General features: G+C 35.2%; 1 protein-coding gene across 2 annotated transcripts in view; it reads right to left on the bottom strand.

Moving 5' to 3' along the window:
• Nucleotides 1-21,589, bottom strand: part of GPM6A (glycoprotein M6A) — a 128,919-nt gene that overhangs the window by 19,631 nt on the left and 87,699 nt on the right. For both annotated transcript variants that reach the window (XM_009502798.2, XM_064449684.1), the window contains exon 3: nt 8,207-8,363. In XM_009502798.2, coding sequence (XP_009501093.1) covers nt 8,207-8,363 — 157 coding nt within the window. The remainder of the gene's footprint in view (nt 1-8,206; nt 8,364-21,589) is intronic.

Here is a 21,589-nt window from a genome sequence, read left to right as displayed (position 1 = left end):
CACGCAGTATGAAATCTAAACATATTTAAGAAGGACTGTTAAGTAGCTCACAACCAAATAGCCTCCTCTAACATTCTCGTTTCTGTGCTGACATCTCTTACATTCATGCCTCATTCCTGAAGAGATGAAGGAAAAATATTTCAACCTATCTCATTTTACATATAATGTTGTGGGAAGAAAGAGGTTGATGTTCTGATATTACCACTAAATGCACTATAAATCACAGAAAATACACTTACAAAGTCTTTTCTGCTTGATCTAAAATATCACTTTCATTGCTAACAATCACTTGTTGGACATTTATTATTGCCTCTACAAAACACATTCATACTATCTCGCTCTCTGACATATTATATTCCTAGGCACAGCTCCAAGATTCTTGTTGAAACATGGATACATTTCATGCTATGCTATTACTGTCATGTGGTTGATCCTTCTTGGCTTGCATTCAGATCAACTGCTTCAAGAAGGAAAAAAAAAAAAAGCCAGTTATGGTCCAAATTTCTGTTCATAGCAGGACAGGCTTCTCAGGTTTGCCTAGCTGCAAATCATTCATATACTAATTACTATAAATATTAGTTAATGTGACATTCCTTAGATTGTTAAAACTATTACTAGAAAATTACTAAATCCCTGAAATTTCACAATTTGAAGCATCCATTTTGTCTGTTGTTTTTTTTTTTAAACATTATTCCTCTATGGACATTTTAGATATGGATGAAGAACTGATTTTGACAAAATTAAAAGCAATTTTCACTGTTACTTTCTGCTTTTCATCTGCCCATACATTTTTCTAAAATGTCTTTTAAGTGTGTATTTCAAGGTTGAAATATTCTATGCATGATGTCCGTTGCTTTGTAACTACTTAGATGCTTATAAAAAGCTGGTTTGCTTTCTGATTTACTGTAAATTGATTTACTGGTATAGCAGTGGGACAGAAGATTTCCACATCTGCATCAGAAACATTAAAAGGTTTTCTAACAAATTGATTCTTTTTTTGAAACTTTGCTTTGTAAACAAAACCACTAACTATCAGAACATATTCAATTCAAAGAAAATGGCTTTACACTGGTGCAAGACTAGGTTTTCCTTGAAGATTTTATAATTTCTCTTTTTGGTACTTCCTTATAAACCAATTATACTGATTTTTTTTTTTATTTCTGAATCTTCTTTAGAATGTTGATGGTTTTGTAGCATTGTGCTGCTTAAAGTTGTTAGTGTTAGTTATTTTATATGTCCTTCAGGCAAGACTATGATTTTTGTAGTTTAACAGGCTTCTGAAGTTCTACAGAGAGTATTGGATCTTACCTGCTATTTAAGAGCAGCAGAATTTCCTGTTTAATTTTACATCTTTCGTTTTCATCAATTTTACATCCTTCCAGATAGGAATTACTTCCTCTAAAAAAATTATATGCTTATATTTTCACATTCTTAAAGTTTTCCTCTCCTTTTGTTTTTCTTTTTGGAGGTGTTTATAATCCTTTGATGTACACTCTGGAAATATTGCTAAGCTATATGATTACAGGTAAATAATCTGTTTTTAAAAATGCTTTTTTAAAAAATGGAGTAGATATATATCTTCATTAAATACTGCTGCTTCATGGATTCTTCAGACTGTGTTCATGCCACATAACTATTCAATTCAAAGACGCAAACAGGAAAAACAATCAACTCCATCATGACCCACTCCCTGCCAATGTAGCCAGGTTCTAATAGTAAATTTTCCAGGTATTTTGCTTCTAAATTGCTGATAATCAATTTCTAAAAAACGTGATCCATACTCCAATGGCTTTCAGTGATGACAAGTATTCTATACATGGAAAAGATAACACCCAGCTGGGAAAAAAGCTGCACTATATAGATTGTTTACATTTTTTGCATTGCCAAGACTGCAATTTTTGTTCAGGGAGTTTGCATAGTCTATACTTGGGAAAAAGACAGTGAAGCTTAAACCAGAAAGCAGAAATAATACTCTTATAACTTCTCTAAACAGATGTGTCACTCAAAGCAAATGCTTGGCTATCAAAAATAAGAACTTGTGTTCTTTCCTGATTTATTCTTAACGGGGCTTGAGAAGCTTATGAGAGAATCACAGGGTAGGGACCTTCCTTTCTCATTTGCTGTCTTGCCAGGCAGTGAAAGTCAACAACATGGCTTTTAATCAGCCAGGGGATTCTAAAAATGTGACCTTATATGTTAAAGTTCTTCAGCTGAAGGAAGTATTGATAAAAATACTTTGATGTGCTAAGTCTAACAAGCTTAGCTGAATGCTAATTGCCATGCACAAATAAATGGATAAAAGCAGTGAAGGTATAAATTTACAAGCTTTCCTCCTTCTTCCAGGACAAGTAATACCAAAAAATATTGACAAAGTTAACTATGAATTTATAAGACATCTATAGGAAGATGCAGTTGATATGAAGAACAAAAAGCTGTGGATAGTTTCTGTGGATTTGGAGATCGTAAATTTAAGTGGGCAAACTGAAAATCAAGCAGGCTAGAAACCATTGGGAGTGAATAAAGGACACATCTTTGATTGTGAATTTATGATAATGTCACTGACATTCACAGGTTTAAATAACGATAAAACCAGTAAGATGTCTAGATGCAGCAAAAAAGAATAAGGCAGCCAGGTGAGAACAAGGTTCAGGGAAAACTGTGATCATCTGATGAACCATTTAAGTTAAAACTGAGGAGGATTATCTGAACCTAAATAAAGCAAGCTATTATCCTGAACAATTTATGATGGTTCAGAATAGAAGGGTAAAGCCCATATAGAAAGTGTAATAGCTCCCACAGTCAAGCACACTTTGGAAATATATGACAGCACATTTTTAGAAAACAATATCATTAAAACAACTACTTGTTGACTGAGCTTATATGCCAAGGAAAAATCTGTCTTCAATGTGAAAGACACAGTTAAACCACAATCTGAAGCAAATATATTTTGTCCAGTTTATCACCAGTAATAAAATTTCTGTCAGTGAACAACAAGACCAAAAGAAGCTGCTGGCAAGGCGTATTACAATCTCTGGCACGCTCCTCTATTAAAGGAAGCAGTGAACACTGCAGTCAACTAAAGGTCTGTGTATAAAACACATGGTAAGTTAAGTGAGAAGAGGAATGATCAGACAAAAAAATGATTTTATAATGATATATCCATGAGTGAGAAAATCTGGAAGTATAAAATAAAGAAAAACAAAACAACCTGGACAGATCACAGAAATAAGACAGGCCAAATGCCCAGTCAGCATCTAGAAATATGTAACAAAATAGCTTCTGAGCTCACTGCAAAAGATTTCTAAAAGTATAAGAAATAGGAAAAAAAGTAGTAACTTTCATTCTTTTTTTTTTTTTTTTAAAATAAACTGTATGTATATTAACAATGTAGCTGGAAGAGTAATGACATAAAGATGAGAGATTCTTTTAACCACTCAGCTGACTTCTGAAGTATTGCTAGGCCTTCTCCTTTCAGTTTCAAGAACAAACACAGAAGATTACAAGAAACCCAATCCTCTAAAAAATTTCAACACTGGTCTATAGCTCCAGAAACCTATAATATTGTTAATATGTTGTATTTTATTTACTAACTCCAGTAGTGTTTAGATAGCAAATGTTGTTCACCTAAACTCCAGCTAAAGGGGAATTAGAGAGGCCAAGCAGGATACATCCTACTAAATTTAGATAGTTGACTGAAGTGCTTAATACAAAACACCTAACTTAAAAGACTTCAGGGTTATTCTCTTTGCAGAAAATAGGACAGTCACTTGCAGAAAAATCCAGCTCATCTGAGAAAGTCTCTCTAACCCTCCTTCTCCTTTAACTACTGAAGGAGCGTAGGCCCTTCTCTTGGCAACCTTAGCAACATTCCTAGTTAGGTGGGATACATTTGTGTCACAATATATTCCCTCTGAAATTAACTTCTCCATCAGCTTCTGGGTCATTTGTGGCAATAATTCATGATTCTGGTTTTTAACTGTGCAGTCTGAAAGGTCAGACCATTATATAAATCTCACCTTCCCCATTTCCCATGTCTGTCTGAAACTACTTACAGCATTCACTGCTTAGCATGTAAGGGGACGAGTTTTGTTAGACGCTTTCCTTATTTAAGATTGGATGAAGGGATTCGAGACCCATAAGTATATATGCTCTCTTGGAAAGAAGGCTCTTTACTTCTCATAAATGAAGAAGCAGTGGCATGAAGCATTGCGCATTCCTCAGACACAGCTGTATTCAATCAGAAGGAAGGCCTCTCTGTCTGTCAGCTCAGCATTTTGCCAACAGAATATCCAGATATGGTATCTGATTTTGAGAAACGAGAGCTTCATTTCTAGCATTCAGAAATGGTGCATCTGTTCTGGGTGGGAAAGCCAGCTGAGCCTGCACTGAACTCTATTCCTCTTGTTACACAAAGAATCAAATGTCAATATGATGCCGTTTCACTGCCTCCAGAATAACTGGTCTGGTAAGGGCAAGATAAAGTGACAAGTTCACATCCCTTGCTGATAGTTTTTCAAAACATTCACGAAGCTTCCATGATTTTTCTTGCAAAATAATATCTGGAAATATTCTGGAAAGTTCAAGTTTTAGTTTAAGTACTCAAGAAGCATGGGTCAAATAGCACATGGGTATTCAGGTGGCAAAAATAATTTTAAAAGGCAGAAAAATCCCTTTCACTCATTAAAATAAAAGGTTCCTAGATACTAATGATAGAGAAGTTGTATTAGCTGGTGCAACTTAGAATATAAATCATCTTTTTCTATAGCCTTCACAAGTTTCTTTTAAAAGGTAAGATACAAAGAGACAGAAATACGACTGCCAGGATGAAATCTTTATCCAATGTTTCCTGATGAAATAAGAACTGCTTCCCCATTTCATAGCATAAAATTTTCATAAGGGAAATTCTTTTCAAGGAAAAAAGCCTCATTTGTGTTTCTTTCTTCATTTTATTATTGACTCTGTAAAGCAGACATTCTAAAATAGGGTGTTAATGAGGCTCTGCGTGATCAAGCTAGTTGAATATAAATAGGAAGGGTATTAAATCGCAAATATACAAACAGTGTCACAGTTGGCTTCAGGCCTGTCGCCCATTCTTCACTAATCAAGCTGCAGCACAATTATATATAACTGTTTATTTAATTCTCTAAAAGCATGTTCAGGCATTGGAAAATGAAGACTAAAAACACGGCCATCCCTCTTCGAATGTGACTGGCATTGTTATACTGCTTTCATTTCACTTTTCACAGTGAATTAATTCTGAAAACAGTGCCAGTGAGACCCCCCCCGTCACTTTCACAGGCCCTCTCTTGGATCTGAGAGGGTGCACTCCACAGCAGCACTGGCATGACTTGGATGCTAAGCCTCTGAATGTTCATACAGGCTGATTAATCAACTATACAACCACTGCAAAGGTTAGGTTGAGCTACTTCTTCCTCCATTACTTCAGGCAAAAAAATTCCTTCTGCCCATGTAGAGCTAGAAAGTGAGCTAGTCACAGTGAAGAGGGAAGTCAGGAAGGGTGCATGAAAAGTTTCTTTAGATGTTGGCTTTCAGTGTTCTTAACAACCTCCTTTTCAAAGAATATTTTGATAAAAAAGAAGCAAAGATGTTACTTTTCAGACTTCCAGTGAGAAATATAGGTTGTCCATAAAAAGTATTTCCTCCTTGAAATTTTTGGTTGATATTTTTTCCTCCATTTTCCTAATAGGTTTAGTCACAGACATAATAAATGTGCCAATATTTATTATATTAAGCAATATATTAAGGAGAAGTAGTTGGTGATGATGGTAAAGCAGAAGGACTTCATTTTCAGACTTTAACATGCTAAACTGCTATTTAGAAAGAAAGTAGCGAACTTGATTTGAATCATAGTCACAGTTGGATTTTTTCTGTGGAGCCATTTTTTTCATATTAATTCTTCAAAACAACAAATATCCTATGTGTGCATTTCTGTTAGTATTAATGTATTGGTAAAAGAAACCAACTATTTAGTCTTTGACAGCTTAGATTTTAATATTTACAAAATTACTATCTCAAAATTTTATACAAGGAAGCTTTCTTGAAACATATAGTATCTGTCAATCCTCTTCAACAGCATTGTCTCATTTTGGCAACTGTACATAACAAGATCTATTACAGCAAATTGGCATAGCAATAGAACAATCTGGGCTTGACACACAAGGGTACTGATTAGGTTTGATTTACCTCTCCAATCATTTTTCTGTTGTGCTTAAAACTAATTTTTCATATCATTTAATGATTTAAGAATAAATGATAAACATATCAATGCTGGACTGAAATATTTTCTAATTCCAAATGTGTTTTTTTTTTAAACTGTTATTTGTCGCTTAAGTATTTTAAATAGGAGATAATCAAAATAAACCAAGTCAAAAAGGATATTAAGTTTTAATTGACAAAAATGCTGTATAGACTGTTTTACTCTCAAACCTCTAGAGCACAGAAGCAATAGCCAAAATAATAACCCAAAATAGCATCAGACATTTGTATAGCGATCTTACTGGTAAATCATCAGAATAAGACAAGCAATCAAACTGCAGATTTTTTTTTTTTGTTTTCCAGGGAAAAAACTTCCACTAATTTCAAGAATAACAACAATGTATTTAACTGAAAATTATTGATGTCCTATTTTAATTGTGATCATAAACAGTGTACAGCCTTAACTTTAGCTGCACAATATATATCAACCCAAGGTTTCTTAAAGTAAAACACAAACATTACAAATTACTGATAAAGAAAGCAAAATGCTGAAGGAATTAATTTAATGAATCATTAATAACAACAGTGATATTAACCATAGAATAGATGCTTAACTGCTCGTTTCTTCTAGACGCATACTACAGAATTACATTTTATACTGCAAAAGCATCAAAACTGCTCTGCTGCAATGCTGAGGACAGGCATTTATGGGAGCTGTGAAGAAAAAATAATGTTCTGAAATATTTGCTACTCTACAGAATTTGAACCAGCTTACTAAGTTCTCAGTGAATATAGATTAGAGATTTCTTTCCAGGAGATGAAAGCATTTTTGGTATAAGCAATGATTATTCTTTATTTAAAATATTTCCAGTCTTTATTTCTATATTTATTTAAAGGCTTTAAAACAATTCTTAGTCAAACTGTCAAAATCATACAATGGAACAAAATTTAAAAAGATGAAAAAGCAGCATTACTGTGGAGCATGCTACATCTATGTAGGGATGGCATACATGCCATGTTCCCCAATTTCCAATGTGTAGATTATCTGTGTTCAGCTTAAACTTAAATGTCAAGATATCCAAAATACTGCTTTTGATAGGCTTTCGTGTGACTGGAAGATATTCTCTATTACTGATACTTGTCCATAGTCGTATTCCAGTTTAATAAATGTTGACATTTGTAGGAGGGTACAATGGGAAACCATCCTCTGGCTATTATTTTATATATGAGTTATTGTAAATATAGTATAACATTAAGTGCACCTTAACACCCAGATCTACCTGGCTATATTTAATAATTTATATGATTTGTTGGTACTGATGGTGTTGGCAGAAAGATCCAACTGCAACAGCTACCAAGTGTCCAGGCCTCTTACCTTAGGTGCAGAAATGTCAAATACCAAAAAACTTAGTTACTTACCTGATATTGAACAGACATCTTAAAATAATCCCAGTTAAATAGTTACCAATTTTAGTATAAGAAGCTCCATTTAAGTCCCACTACAAACCAGAATCTTTTTAATATAGGTTTTCTGGACTCAGAAGCAAATGGTCTCTCCAAACCAGAGATTACTTAGGAGTAAATTATGGGCTGTTTGCCATTTAAAAACAAAACACCCAATGACAGGTGTCAGCTTGCCCCAAAGAGGAACAGGCAAGATTTCTAAAATAACAGTGAAAATACTAGTAAAAAAATATTTCTTGCCCAGCACAGCTGAAGTCATTACACACTTTTAGTCCTGTCCCAAACAGATTATGGTGCTGAGAAACTAAGCTTTCCCATTCAACTGCTGGAATTAATTGTTCCTAAGTGATTAATGAATACAGAGAACATTTCTAGCACTCTGTTCTCCTTTGCTATGATTTTTAACCACTAAACTGAAGTATCAGAAAATATTGAAGAAAAACAAAACAAAAACATCACAAGGGACTGCAAATATACAAAACATGTTGAAATTGTCATAAGTACAAAAGCTTTCTTAACCACTTACCCAGGCACTGACACATCTGCCACAAGTGGTGATTTTGAAATCCCCATAGAGATCCTTGATGGCACCAGTTGTAAAGAATCCCTCCACCATCAGCAAAATGCCATATACAAAGAATGCAGCTGCTACACCATATATCACATACTTGAAGATGTCAATCCTGTATAGGAACAGCAAAAATTATTTATCTACATAAGTATTTAAAGCTGACTCCCAAATTTCAGGGTGAGTTAATCAGACCCACTAAGCCTCAAAGTTTCTACACTGGAGTCAGCTTAAGTGCTGATGTGCTATAATGAGAGCTGAAGCTGAGTATAGTAGTGAACTTTGGAATAAGACAACATTGACATAAGAAACACTGTGCCCTTTAATAAAATGTAAAAATGGATCTGTTTGGTTAAGACAGCACAATTTGTCAGAATAATTTAAAAGTCAGTTAATTTCCATCTTATTTTTTCCTCTAAATAAAGTGGCAAAGAAAAAAGGAAACAAGAATCTGACACATCTCCTGAGTAACACATCTTATCCAGCACTTAGATTATAGAAATGTGTTTTGTCACAATCTTCAATAAACTTTTCTACATGTACAGGTAGTTCTCAAGCTCCAATGCCAGTCTGTGTTATCTTCTCCTCATTAGTATTTTTCCACTTATTCTCCAATGGACAAAGTGACACAGAAAAATAAAGTCATCAAGAGAGATCCCTAACTTCAAACCAGAAACATGTTATTATGAAAGTAACAAGGTCACATCATCTGGCATTTGTCTATAATAGGGCTTTAAAAACATCATCTTACAGACCCAAAGCTCAAGAAATGCAAGGATGGCTGACAGTGTGACATGCAGAGCCCTAGAAAGCTCAATTTATTATAAAGAAGATTGCCGGGGTTGTCATGTGGTTGTCCTGCCCAGCACTATCTAGAAGCTCAACGGTGGCTCAAGGAGACTCTGACTCCTAATCATTCACTCATGACCAGGGTTTCTGAAAAGATGTTTGACAGCACCTCTCTTTTCTAAGTGTTTTGTCTAAACTTGGAAACATTCCTAGTGACCATTGCCTTGGATCAGCAAGTTTCAACGTTTCCTGCTTGGACTTCTCTAAAAAACTAGCCATAGTAAGCTTCCAGTTTATCAATATGTGACAGCAGGAGTTGTGCAACTCTTTAGAAATGGTAATATGCAGTTTTAAGATGTTAGCAAATTCCAGTCATATTGCCCATGTCAAGACAACAATAACTCATAACAAAGTAGGACAAAAAATAAGCTAGACACCCATTAGGATCTGCAAGATGAAATTTGACATGTACCAAACAACTATCCAAACTGGACGTTTCTGAAGACATAAAGATTAATACTGTTATTGTTAGGGAAAGAAAAATTTCTTTAGGATCACACTTTTCGTCATCACCCAAAAGACAACTCCCAGTACATTTTACATGTACAATACAGTAACAAACCTCAAAACCCCATTAAAATATCTTTGAGTTTGGATGGTTTTCAAGAGATTCAAAGTCAGGCTCAAGTTTATAGTTGATATTTCAGGTGTATGAATGTGTCTACAACTTCACTGAATGTATCTTAAGCTTTCACTAGCCTAATAAAAATGCAGTTAAATTTATGACCTGATTGGGGGTGGGAGAAGTATAATAAGTGAATGCTTTTGGCACCTATTGTAGCATTTTTCAGGCAGCAATAACTGAAGGGTTGTGGGAACAAGGCAGGGCATGTTTTTCCCTAGCATTCCAATAACAAAGCCCTCTCACCTTTTTTCTACATCACTTTTTCTTTCATATTCAAGTGAAAACTAGGGTAGGTTGATATCTGTATGGAATAGATACGTTAACTATTCAAAATTGTATAACAAATTTAATACTATAGACAGATGATGCAAAGATGAAACTTATTTTAGTGCATATAATTGCTGATTACATTGTAAGAATCCCATTTACCTAATTTTATAGTAATTGGCCAGTGTAACACTGTTTTACTGGGAAAATTATATTTTGAGCCTATCTTATGATTACCAATGAAAATAAACTTATGAGAAACAGACAGCAACTTTGTGACTATTGCACAAGATCTCTTCCAATTCCAGCATTATGCACCTTATAAAATTGTAACCTTCACCAGTGGCTGAAGTGTGGGAATTTTGCCAGCAGCAGCTCCTCACAGACCCCAGTGTGCTCTGTGCTGTAGAAATTACAAGCTACCATTGCCCTAAAGAGATTAAACCTTTTGGGAAGACCAGAGACTATTTCAGCCCTTGCAACAGCCCTTTAAACCATCTGTGCGGAGCCTCCCACTGAGCCGTTTGTATCAAAAAGCATACTAATAGATCACTCCTTTTTCCTCAGCCTTATGTGTAACTAAAGGAATAGCTTTCACTTAAGCCTTCTACAAGGAAAAAATATATATAGCTATACACTAGCCAAATATAGAAATCATCTTCTTCCTCATACACTCTCTACAGAGAGAAGTAGTAAAATCTCTACTGATCAGACTACATGAGATGAAATAGCCAGACTTAATCCTAGGAGAAAGGATCTTGTATAATGCAAGGTGTACAAATATAATCAAAAATTGTGAAACAACCATTTTACTACCTCTTTAAAACTCAGATAGAATTGTATTGCAATATAACTACATTTAGTGTGTGCTGTATTTAAAGAAAATGTATTACAACAGTAACATTTTATATATATATACACACATGTAGTTTTGAAGATAGCATTGGTATTAAATTATTCTGCAGCATCTAATAAATTTCACATAAACTTTGATTTTCCAATGAAATTATAATAGATAATAAAATACAGGCCTTGTAAAATGGAGACTGCTTTTCTTTAAAATAAAATTTCATTCTTTGTAGATGAACTCAGGGAGATTAATTGCCCTCTGCATTTCAGCAAAGTCTGAAATGCTGCAGACAAAGCACGAGAGAAAGAGGAGAGCCAGAAGAGAATGGCAGAAGGGGTGATGAATATGAGCCAATGGGCAAGGTGAGTAGGACAAGTAGGACATACAGTTGTGTAGGCTGGAATGGAAGGAAAGAGGTGGGTAAGGAGCAAAGGAAGAAGAGACAAAATTATAATGATAAATTTTGTGCTTCTGATGGGATTGGAAGGATATACATTAGGTGAAAATTAAAGCTATAATGCATGAGAAGAACAAAAAAAAATCTTGAATGCATATTTGCTAAATGTAAGAGTCCTTTGAATATTATATAATGATGTATTATATATGTATTATATAGAATATATATTATAATGATATATATATTAAAGTAATGAAACATTTCTATTAAAAGGCAATCAAGGAAGATCATGAAGGTAAACCTGATTTTAACAGATTCACATTGATCATGCAGTTTTCACATATTAACCTAGGTTGCTGGGTAGAATAAGCTGAATGATTACCTAAACATAAATTAATCGTGAAAAAGATCTTGAAAATAGTAAAAGCCATTTTTTAATGGAATAATCCAAAACATTTTACATGCTGTCTTAATCTTGTAGAGGCTCCATGAGTGCCAGATCTGATTTTCCTCACAACAATATGTTCAGAAATGTTAAAAACACAAACATCACTCTTCTCAATTTGTGATTTAAATCAAGCTGATCCTTCAATTTTTAGTTCTTATTTCAGCTGCTGGGTCATTAATTATTCCATATTAAGCAGACTTCTTAATTCATTAATCTGAATATGGATTCTGTCCAACAAGATGAATACTAAAATAGCTCTAGAGAAAATTTTTTCTCTTGACAGAGGTTATTGATGGAAGCCATCAATGCTAACATCTTAAACAAACAGGTTGTAGCTCAGTACAGAGTAGACTATCCCAGCAGAGACAAGTCAGAATTGAGTGAAATATTCTCAGTGAGTCAGATCAGTGTTGCAGATTTTCTACTGTGTATTTTCATGGTGCTTTGGCAAATTCAAGGATTTAAAAAAAATCATCAAGCTTTAAGATTAATTGTTGAATGATTATGTCTATGTGTAGCAGGTTTTTGTGAAAAGTGTGTTATAACAAATTAGTTATAATTTGTTGTTGAGACTCCTTCAATCAACTGAGCTCATAATGATTGCATCCTGTTTCAAAAGTATTCCAATAGTCATAATTAGCTTCTGTTAACTGTGACTAGAAGTAATAATGTTTTGGGCTTGAGGAACTAGTTGCTTCACTGGAACAAATCAGTACTGCTCCACCATAATAAATGGATTTACTACTCCAATGGATATGCCAAGAAGAACTATTAACATTGACGCTTTAGATTTTAATGTGTCATAAAAGGAATAACATTGTAGGAACCCTGAAGAATTTACACTATTCAGGCTAATCATGGTACACTTTCTACCCTCAGTGATGAAGGTTGGTACTCAGCTAATGCACAGCAATATACATATTTTCTATGAAAATTACTTAATATTGCTTTGGAACAATCTACATAGTAGCTAGGGGTATTCTTCTTTAATTTGGTTGATATAGAAATGCATTGCAGACATTTATTTTCCATCAACTGCAACCAAAACACCCACATTAGTTTGCCCTGTGACATGTGATTCTCATGCTGTTCAGAAAACTTTTGTATTCAAATAAAGTATGTGTACACTTCAGCCTGAACAAGAGGTAAAACACTACTGTTACAGAGGTTTTGGTTGCCTATCTCACCAGACTACTGTATTACTGTGGAACTAGTTTTCCAGCATTTATAATTCTGCCTCACATTTCTCTTTCTGAATTTATAACATAACTTCTCCAAATATAGATAATGACATTCAGATACTGCAGGTGCTGAATAGCACGTAATTGCCAGCAAACTGCACCTATATTTTCTGAATACAAGTATATTCAGGCAATCCTACCTATTTCTGAGCTAAGAAAACACAATAAGGAAAATAAAATACCAAGGCTATCAAAGCAGCAAAAAGTTAGCTATATTATCGTAGTACAATTCCTAATTAAAAATTGCCTTTTTTATAACTGGCATAGACAATCTAGAAAGATGAGAAAAGCATGTAATCACTACCATTGGGGTACAACAGTTTTACTTGTTTTGGGGGTTTGGGGTTTTTTTTCCTTTTTTTTTTTTTTCAATCTCAAGGAACTTTGAATAGTTGTTCACATCTAGGATGCACAATAATCTCTGTTACTCTGTAAAACAGAAATGCTGGCCTTCATGCTGATCCTATTCCCCACTGAGGGAGTGATCCTAAGAGGTTGTTAGGAGACTGAGACAGCAGCCTGCCCCCTCCAGCTATCTCAGGCTTGTATAAACAGTTTTGGAAATGTGTTTTTTGAAGAGAGACAACATATAAGGGGATGTTTGCAAGCAGGAAGGTTTGTTTAGGGTACGCAGAAGCCATGCCCCATGGAAGATTTTAAAAGAGATGTTCAGGCTCTCATACAAACCAGCTGGAAACAATTTCTTGGTGTAAGTTCATGTCATTATTCACTTAAACGATTTAAGCAAAGATAGTTGGTACCATGAAGCATAGAATTATTAACAAAGGGAGGAGACAAGCAAAGGCAAATTTCACAAGGAAACATCTGCCAGCAGGTCCATGAGGGATTTTTCTGAGATCAGGTTAATACAGAGCCTGAACTTCTAAGTTTCAGGTGGAAAGAAAACAAAATTGGAGTGCAGAATGCTCAATTAAAGTTTGTCAGGAAATGATAAAAGGAGAAAGTATTAACAGCAGACAAAGGATAAGAGCAACAAAGTCTTAAAAGTATTTTTATTGAAGTAGAAATAAAACACAATAAAAAGAAAACAGAAACTTCTGTATCTATGTTTCTGGAAGGAATTTTATATGTAATCATGCAAATTATTTGCTCAAAACCAAAGCCAAATTGTTAGGATTATATAAAGAGGTCATCATACTATAATATGTAAGTTACACTCATATCCTGAAAGGGCTAGATTTTGACATGTTACTCTCAACAGAGGCTGATGTGACATAAGATCCCATTGATTTTAACAGATTAATTTGTGGCATATAACTCTCCACAGGTATGCAGAATACAAACGTAAAATCATCATCCCCTTAAAGTTTGATGGTTGCTTCCTTCCTAGGAATGGGACAGTTGAGCTTAGGTTTCATGGAGCTCCTAGAAAAGCAGTAGAGAATTCACAAGCTAGCAGAGGAGGAGCAATAGCTGTGCATGCCACATGTCTGCCCTATGAATCTTGTAACTTTCTTGAAACAGGAAAGGATCAAACATAAGAATTTAAATAATCATGAAATGTTTGAGTCCAAAACACAGAATTCTGACCATGACATATGGATGAGGTTGCTTCTCAGAGTAGTTTCTGATAATCTAGGTTTGTTCTGCCTGCTCACCTCCAGAAAAACCACTTTCTTAGAAACATTTTTAAAGATGTTAATTACAGAAGAAATCTGGAGCCCTCTTTGCCCGAAGGCAGCCAAAAAAAGATTGGAATTACTGCACAGTAATGTGCAGACTTCTGGCAGAATTACATGATGGTGTTGCACACTAAAACTCCAGATTGGGATGGTAATAGTTAATTCTACCCTTTTCAGATCTGTGGAAAGGCCAGTTATCTTAGTTTTGCATGGCACAAGAAGCAAGATTTAGCAATATGTGTGTAACATAGGAACATATGCTTTCAATTTTAATTGCTTATAAACTAAGACTAAAAGGAAATGAAGGCACTTAAAAGAGAAAAGGATATTTCCTACAAAAATAAACTACCTGCTGAGAAAGGTCTATTGCAAATGCTTCAAGTCACAGGCACACGGTGATCATAGCCAACCTAAAATTCCAGACAACCAAGAAAGAGAGCTGCTTAACACATTACTAAATAATACAGCTGTCTGCCTAAATGTAGTGGACTGTATTTGCACAGATGAAGACCAAAAAATTCTTTATGTAAGATCATTCTGCTACATTCACACACACCGCTATGAATTTCCTCATTCAATTGTTTCATAAAATGGGGACCACATTTTTGCAGGTACCTCCAAATCCTAAGTTTTTCTTGCATAGATACTTGCTGGTTTTTCTTTTAACAGAATACAGGACACTAGGCTACATAATTCAGCTGAGTAGTTTGTAAATGTGACTTTTCAGCATTGTACGATTTTGCAAAGGTCATATTCTCAGGTGCTGTTTTGTCAGTTTGGTGCGTCTACTGAATGATACCAGGTCTAAAATGCTATGTTCTGCATCTAATCTTTACTATGCTACATTTGTCCAGTGTTACTTTTCATGTGTGACTGAACCATTCCAGTGAAATAGACACTGTTCTCCTTAAGTAAACTGCATTTTTAAAATGGAAAATGCATCCTTCAATGGCACTGTGCTCTCTTCTGTGGTTCCTGTCAAATTATAATACTCAAACAAGACACATAGGCCAAAGTTAGGCCTTCCTTGCAGAGATAAGTTCATTCTTCTACACATAGTCAGAACCCAGGTACAAGAACTCAAAGAGTGTTATAAGTAGGAACTCTCATTAACCTCGTTAGAAGTCTTTTTACACTGAGCTCAGTTAACAAACCTTTCTCTTTACAGCAGTAAGGATTATGGGTACAACCCCATTAATGTTTTGGCTCAGGAATGGATTATTTTTTTTAAAGCAAGTCCTGCAGCTGTCCCTACTCATTGAGATATGGTTTGCATCATGTTTTTCAGAGTGCAGAACATGGATTCCTTTCCAATTAAGCCAATGGGAAGTATGCTCCACAAGTGCTCCTACTGCACTCCAGCTGCCAATGGATGTTCAGACCATTGTATCAGGCAACACTGAGTCCAAAATTAGCCCCTGAAATAAATACTGCATGAACAAGTTATTAGCACCTAGTATTTAGGTCTATCAATCAGTTTCTGTTGTGCTAACACTGCTTTCTGATGTATAAATGGCCATATGACTCCTCTGCTTAACTCTGGACTACATCTTCAGAGCTTACATCACAAAAATACCCAGAGAGCATAATCTCCATAGATTTCGAAAGAGAGTTTGAATAAGGCAGTTTTCAGCCCACTGTTGTCCATTTTTCATAGTGCAAGATGATTACCAGCCTATGCAGCATCCACAGTAGACACACAGTATTACATATCAAGCTATTATTTCTACAATACTTAGGTGAAATAAGATTAATTGAAGATTATTTGCTGTCACAGAAGAAACCACAGGCCACATGTATTAATGTATTAATATTCAGAGATTTTAAGGTTAGTTTCCAAGCACTGCATTTGCAAAATACTTTGTAATAAAATATTTTTGCTGATATTTATAATTTTTTTCAGATACTTTTAGAGGTATCGAATTGACCTAATGCAACAGTAAAATCTATTATCTAAAACCAAACATAATTCTAAAAAATCATACATTAAAAATAATTTTTATATCAAACCATCATTTTATAAGAACTTTTTAATGCTAATTTTACAGATATGAAGCTAAAAACTTTAGATCAAACTCCCTAGGAAATATAATAATTTGATATATAAAGAAAAAGCAAACTATTGCTTAAATAACTGCTTGGATACTATTACATAATCAGGAGCGTGAAAACAATCCTTAGCAAAAGGCAGTATATACCTCCAAAAAGGCAGTATACGTCTCAAACAAACAAATGTACAAGCCTGGACTTCAGTCACAGGCAGTCACCCTACTAGTTTGATGTATTCAAACAGTGTACATCTCCACTTCTTTCCTGTCTCTTCTTCCTGTTCATAGGCTCAGAGAGCTTAGTTGATGCCTGGATGAATCTTCTCCTTACAGAACCACTGAGGTCATCTGCCGGAGCTCTTTAGGATAGTTGCTGTTTCCAGATATATTATGACACTGCCCTGCATAAATTAGCAATTGCTTGTCCTGATACAGACCCTTACATGTTTTGCTTCCTATAATATAAATAGTGTTTAAAACATAATTTAAGTTCAAATTTAAAGAATGCCATGTTTTTGTAACAGAGCAAACATGTATAGGGAAAACCATACTATTTCCCATACATGTATAGGGAAAACACAGGGATTAGTACCACCGCATACTAAGTAGATGACTAAAACAGAACCATTACATAGTCTAACGTAAATATTTATAAATAGTGTGTTTCATATCAGCTAGTCTTTTCTACAGGTCTCATTGTAATTCCTTTCGCAGTATTCCACTAACATTACTGTAATAATATTAATTATAACAATAATATATTTAGTGGTGCCAGTATTTAACTTCTGATAGCTGCAAAGCCACCAAAACCAAAGAACAGCAGAAGATCAGAATAACATCCATTTATTTTCCTCTCAATACACTGGTTTCAAACACTAAGAGGAGGGATATAAAACCTTGTACACATGCTCTTTTATTTTTCCTCAAAAGAAAACAGTCGCACATACACATGTATATTACTAAATAATAGCCTTTAATAAACAGTGACTAAACCTTTCTGCTAGTGTAATCAGCAAGCATCAACCCTGCACACAACCGTGTCTGAAACACAGATATTCACATTTTGAAAGGAAGGAAATTTGTAGCTGTAAGAAGGTGGCTCCAGTAGAGTGTCTGTGGCACTTCCAGCAGAGAAGATAGTGACAGCAGATTTACAGATTGTAGCTTCATTTAATTTACTATTTGGTTTCACACCTTTAAAAGGAAGTGAATTTACAACCTGAATTAGCTCTGACTGTAGTAGGAGAATGTTGTTAATGTTTCTATCAGGAAGATTTATTCATTTTCCAGTCTAAGAGTATGTGATTCCCTTGTTTCGTGGCCTATATATCACAACAATGTGACAGATGGCACTAAATGGCCTTGCATCCTAAAGAGAAAGAACTGTGAAAGCTGCTGTTAGGAGATACAGCAAACATACCCTGTGCTGCTGATTTCCTAAAAAACATCTTCTGGAATTTGTTCCAAACACCAGAAAAATATAAAAATCCAGCTCATGCAATACATGTTTGATAAGCATACATCTATTTCTGCTGACTTTGGAATCTTGTCAAAATCAGTGATTAAGTAAGTGAATCTAGTTATACCCAGTACTTTGCAGGTATAGTGTTCACTGCAGTTTATTAAGTTACTAGAAGAATGACTGAATACCACGTCTACCTCAAGCAGATTACTCAGTTTCAGTTAAGTTTATAGAGCTGTTAGACTGACAAAGTGGGCAACATAAACCATTCACCTCTTACAGTTAAAGTATCATAAAGGCAGTTTTCAGGATAATGTAAACCACCGTTATTTGTTTTCTTAGGATTCCTTTGAATCACAAGGAAGTAAAATAGCTACTCTACATCCATGGAAGAAATCCACATCCTTAACAACAGCTTTTGATTTCTGTACATTAAATCCCCAAACAGGCACTTCTTCGCTTGGGAGGAAAAAAATAAAAATAGGCAGTTACAGCTAGAGCAGCGATAACGTTGATAGTGAAGGAGTCTGGGACTATGGGGAATGAAGTTACACAAAACTGATTGGGAAAGCAATATAATTAGTAGTTAGTCCCAATGAAAAGGACACTCACTGATAATCCCAAATGTTTTTTATAACCCTCCAATTTATTAAAGATTCATAGGTTTAGAAATGACTGTGTAAATAGTGAAGAGTCCACCTCATTCAGCTTTGTGATTTTTGAAGATATACTCTCTCCGTAAGGAATGCCTGTCTCTGTTCTCCTGAATCTGAATACATTTGAAGTATTTTAGTTTTCAAGAATTTAAAGTATCTGTTTTACCATGCATCACCCTGAAGAAATTCAAGTCAGGCTGTAAACCAGTACTTTGAGACAAAATCCATTTAGAAAAATATGACTTATTTTTTAATGAGCTATTGCTTTTAGCATCCTATTGCAGGCCAAATTTGATTTTGGTTTTTCCCTCCTCAAAAGAAGCAAGCAAAAGAGCATTCTTTACTGTAAAGCTTTGCTATAAAAGCACTATTTCTAGCCCACCCAGCATCTCTCCAGAATGTCTCTAATACCTCAGAATTATTGACCATGATCATTCCATGTTTTAACTTGGAAAGAAAATAATAAATTTCAGATAATGTATTTAGCTGCCTGACATTTAAGGAATTTTAAAACTAGCTGCAAAACCTGCTTCTTATTTTTAAAATTATAAATATTTACTACTTATTAGTATTTCCAAAACAGATATAAGCTGCAGCTGGTATATGTTATTTGAACTCAGGTACGAGTCTGGGGAGCTGGAATCAGGGACCGCATCCACTCTGCAGGACCAGCAGTCAGACCACCTCTTCTGTCCCGTGTGGCTGCTGCTCTTACCTGAATCCCCCTGGGGAGATCAAGACCTGTTGCAGGTTCTTAATTCATTCATCTGTCCCCAAGCATCAGGGCACCACGTGGGACCAGGGCTCCCTATGCAGCAGCCAGGGCCATGCCAGTACCCCAGCCAGGAAGCAGGGCAGCCAGGGGGCAGCCGGGGCAGCCCCAGCCCCATGGCCCTGTGAGTCTGTGGTGAGGGAGTGAGAGCCCCAGCCTGGGCTGAAACAAGTCCTGGACCATGGGCAGGTTGAGGGGGAGGCCCCAGAGAAGGCCAGACAGGGACAGGCAGGGCTGTTGGTGCCCTCAGGGACCTTTCTGAATGGCTTTGTTGGATTTAGGTACTTTGGCTTTTATTTTAGACACTTAAAGAGTGTTTCAGATCTTGTTTATGCCCTTATTATGCCCTACTTTCTCTACAGGGGTCTATTGCTTCTTTTAAATTGCAATGAGTAGCTGTATTGACAAAGATAAACGAGACCGGGTGACTTGTGAGTTGTGTTATTTAAATTCAGAACAAACAGAATTGTGGGCACAGTTAAAAAAGCCCTTATCTCTTACCATCCACATAAGCAGCTCTCAGATAGGGATTGATTTTTATTCTGAATGACTTCTGAAATCCACTGTGCTAATAGAAATATAGACAGAAACCATAAGCGTGATTAAAGAGAATCTAACACACTTCACCCCATTGCAGCATCTGCCTAGCACGTTTATCACAGAAGGACAGACTCCAGGTCAGCCTCGGACACTTCACAGCACTAGAAGCATTAAGATCCAAAACGTCTTATATAACCTTAAAAAAGTATAATTACTAAATTATAATTGCTAGATTTTTTAAAATTCGTTTTTCATTCTTTTTAATCTTTCATTCTTTTAATTATTTTTAATTCTTTTTCTTTCTAATTAAAGCAATTAACAACTAGGTTTTATTTCCATTTCAATATGTATAGTTCTAAGAATGTCAGCACTGCACTTTTTGTTTCTACTTACATATTTTTTCTTTCTTCTGCTTTTTGGCCTTTCAAAGCAATATAATTACCATAGGGTTTTTGTACAGCCAACTGTTAATCAATAGTTGTGAAAAAATATCAAGCATTTCTTCTCCCTTCAAAATTACTTTAAAAAGCAGAGTAATATCTACTTAAGCAGGTAGAAAATTAACGTGAAAATTTATTTGAGAATCACACAGTTTATCCAGTTAAAAACAATGGCTTCTCTGTGTTTAGCCAAAATATTTAGTTCTCCTGCCTTTAAGACATTACTTTAGAGACATCTTTCACAACTGAATAAACTGGAATTTCAATTCTAGTAGGTCTGCCAAGGAAAGAATTGGCTTTAGTATATCTTTAACTAAACAAAAGCCAAACAAATAGAAAAGTTACTAGCTAAGCCAAACAATTAAATGCCAAGAAAAAAAATCACCTTTACCTTAATAATTTCCAGTGAATTACATGCATTTGAGCTATAGCTTCTGACTGATATTTTCACTTAAGTAATTGACAGAGGGAAGCTGGAAAACTTGCTATGAAGAGAAAGCATCGATTTGTGGCTGTTCTGCACTAATGGCTTCCTAGGGACTAATAAAATAAGTTAGAGTCTAATAAAATGACTGATCTCTCACTCAGGATTACAATGAACCTTAGCCGCCAAGTCAAGTCAGACCCATTATTCTAAATGACAAGTCAAAGGAGGCAAAGCAGAAGTCACATATTTCCCATCAACCCAATATATTATTATATAAGAACATCTAAATTCCTCTGTCCTAAGAAGAAATTTGGGTATGGCATAGCAGTGACACACTTAGTTGGTACATTCTCCCTTTTGGCTTCTAATTCCACAAACGATAGAGGTAATGTTCACAGAGAAGCTTTGGAAAGGATGTTGATAATATAGCATTACACAAGTTAAGAGATTTAAGATTCTGTTTCTAGACAGCATGAAAACAGCGGTACCAGGTCAGATTAAATATATGCCTTGTCCGTTTTCCTATTTCAAAAAATGAATATAAAAATGTAAGAGCAGGCAAGTTGATAGGATAATCCCCAACACTATTCTAGCCTCTGGGACTTCCTGAGGTGAGTAAGTCTGTATACCACTAGAAACCATCAATGGATTTGTGTTCCAAGATTATTCAGTCTTC

The sequence above is a fragment of the Phalacrocorax carbo genome, chromosome 4 (genome assembly GCF_963921805.1).
Source record: "Phalacrocorax carbo chromosome 4, bPhaCar2.1, whole genome shotgun sequence".
In the NCBI taxonomy this organism is placed as follows: Eukaryota; Metazoa; Chordata; class Aves; order Suliformes; family Phalacrocoracidae; genus Phalacrocorax; species Phalacrocorax carbo.
The sequence above is the reverse complement of the archived record's forward strand: the minus strand, read 5'-3'. Positions and strand labels throughout refer to the sequence as shown.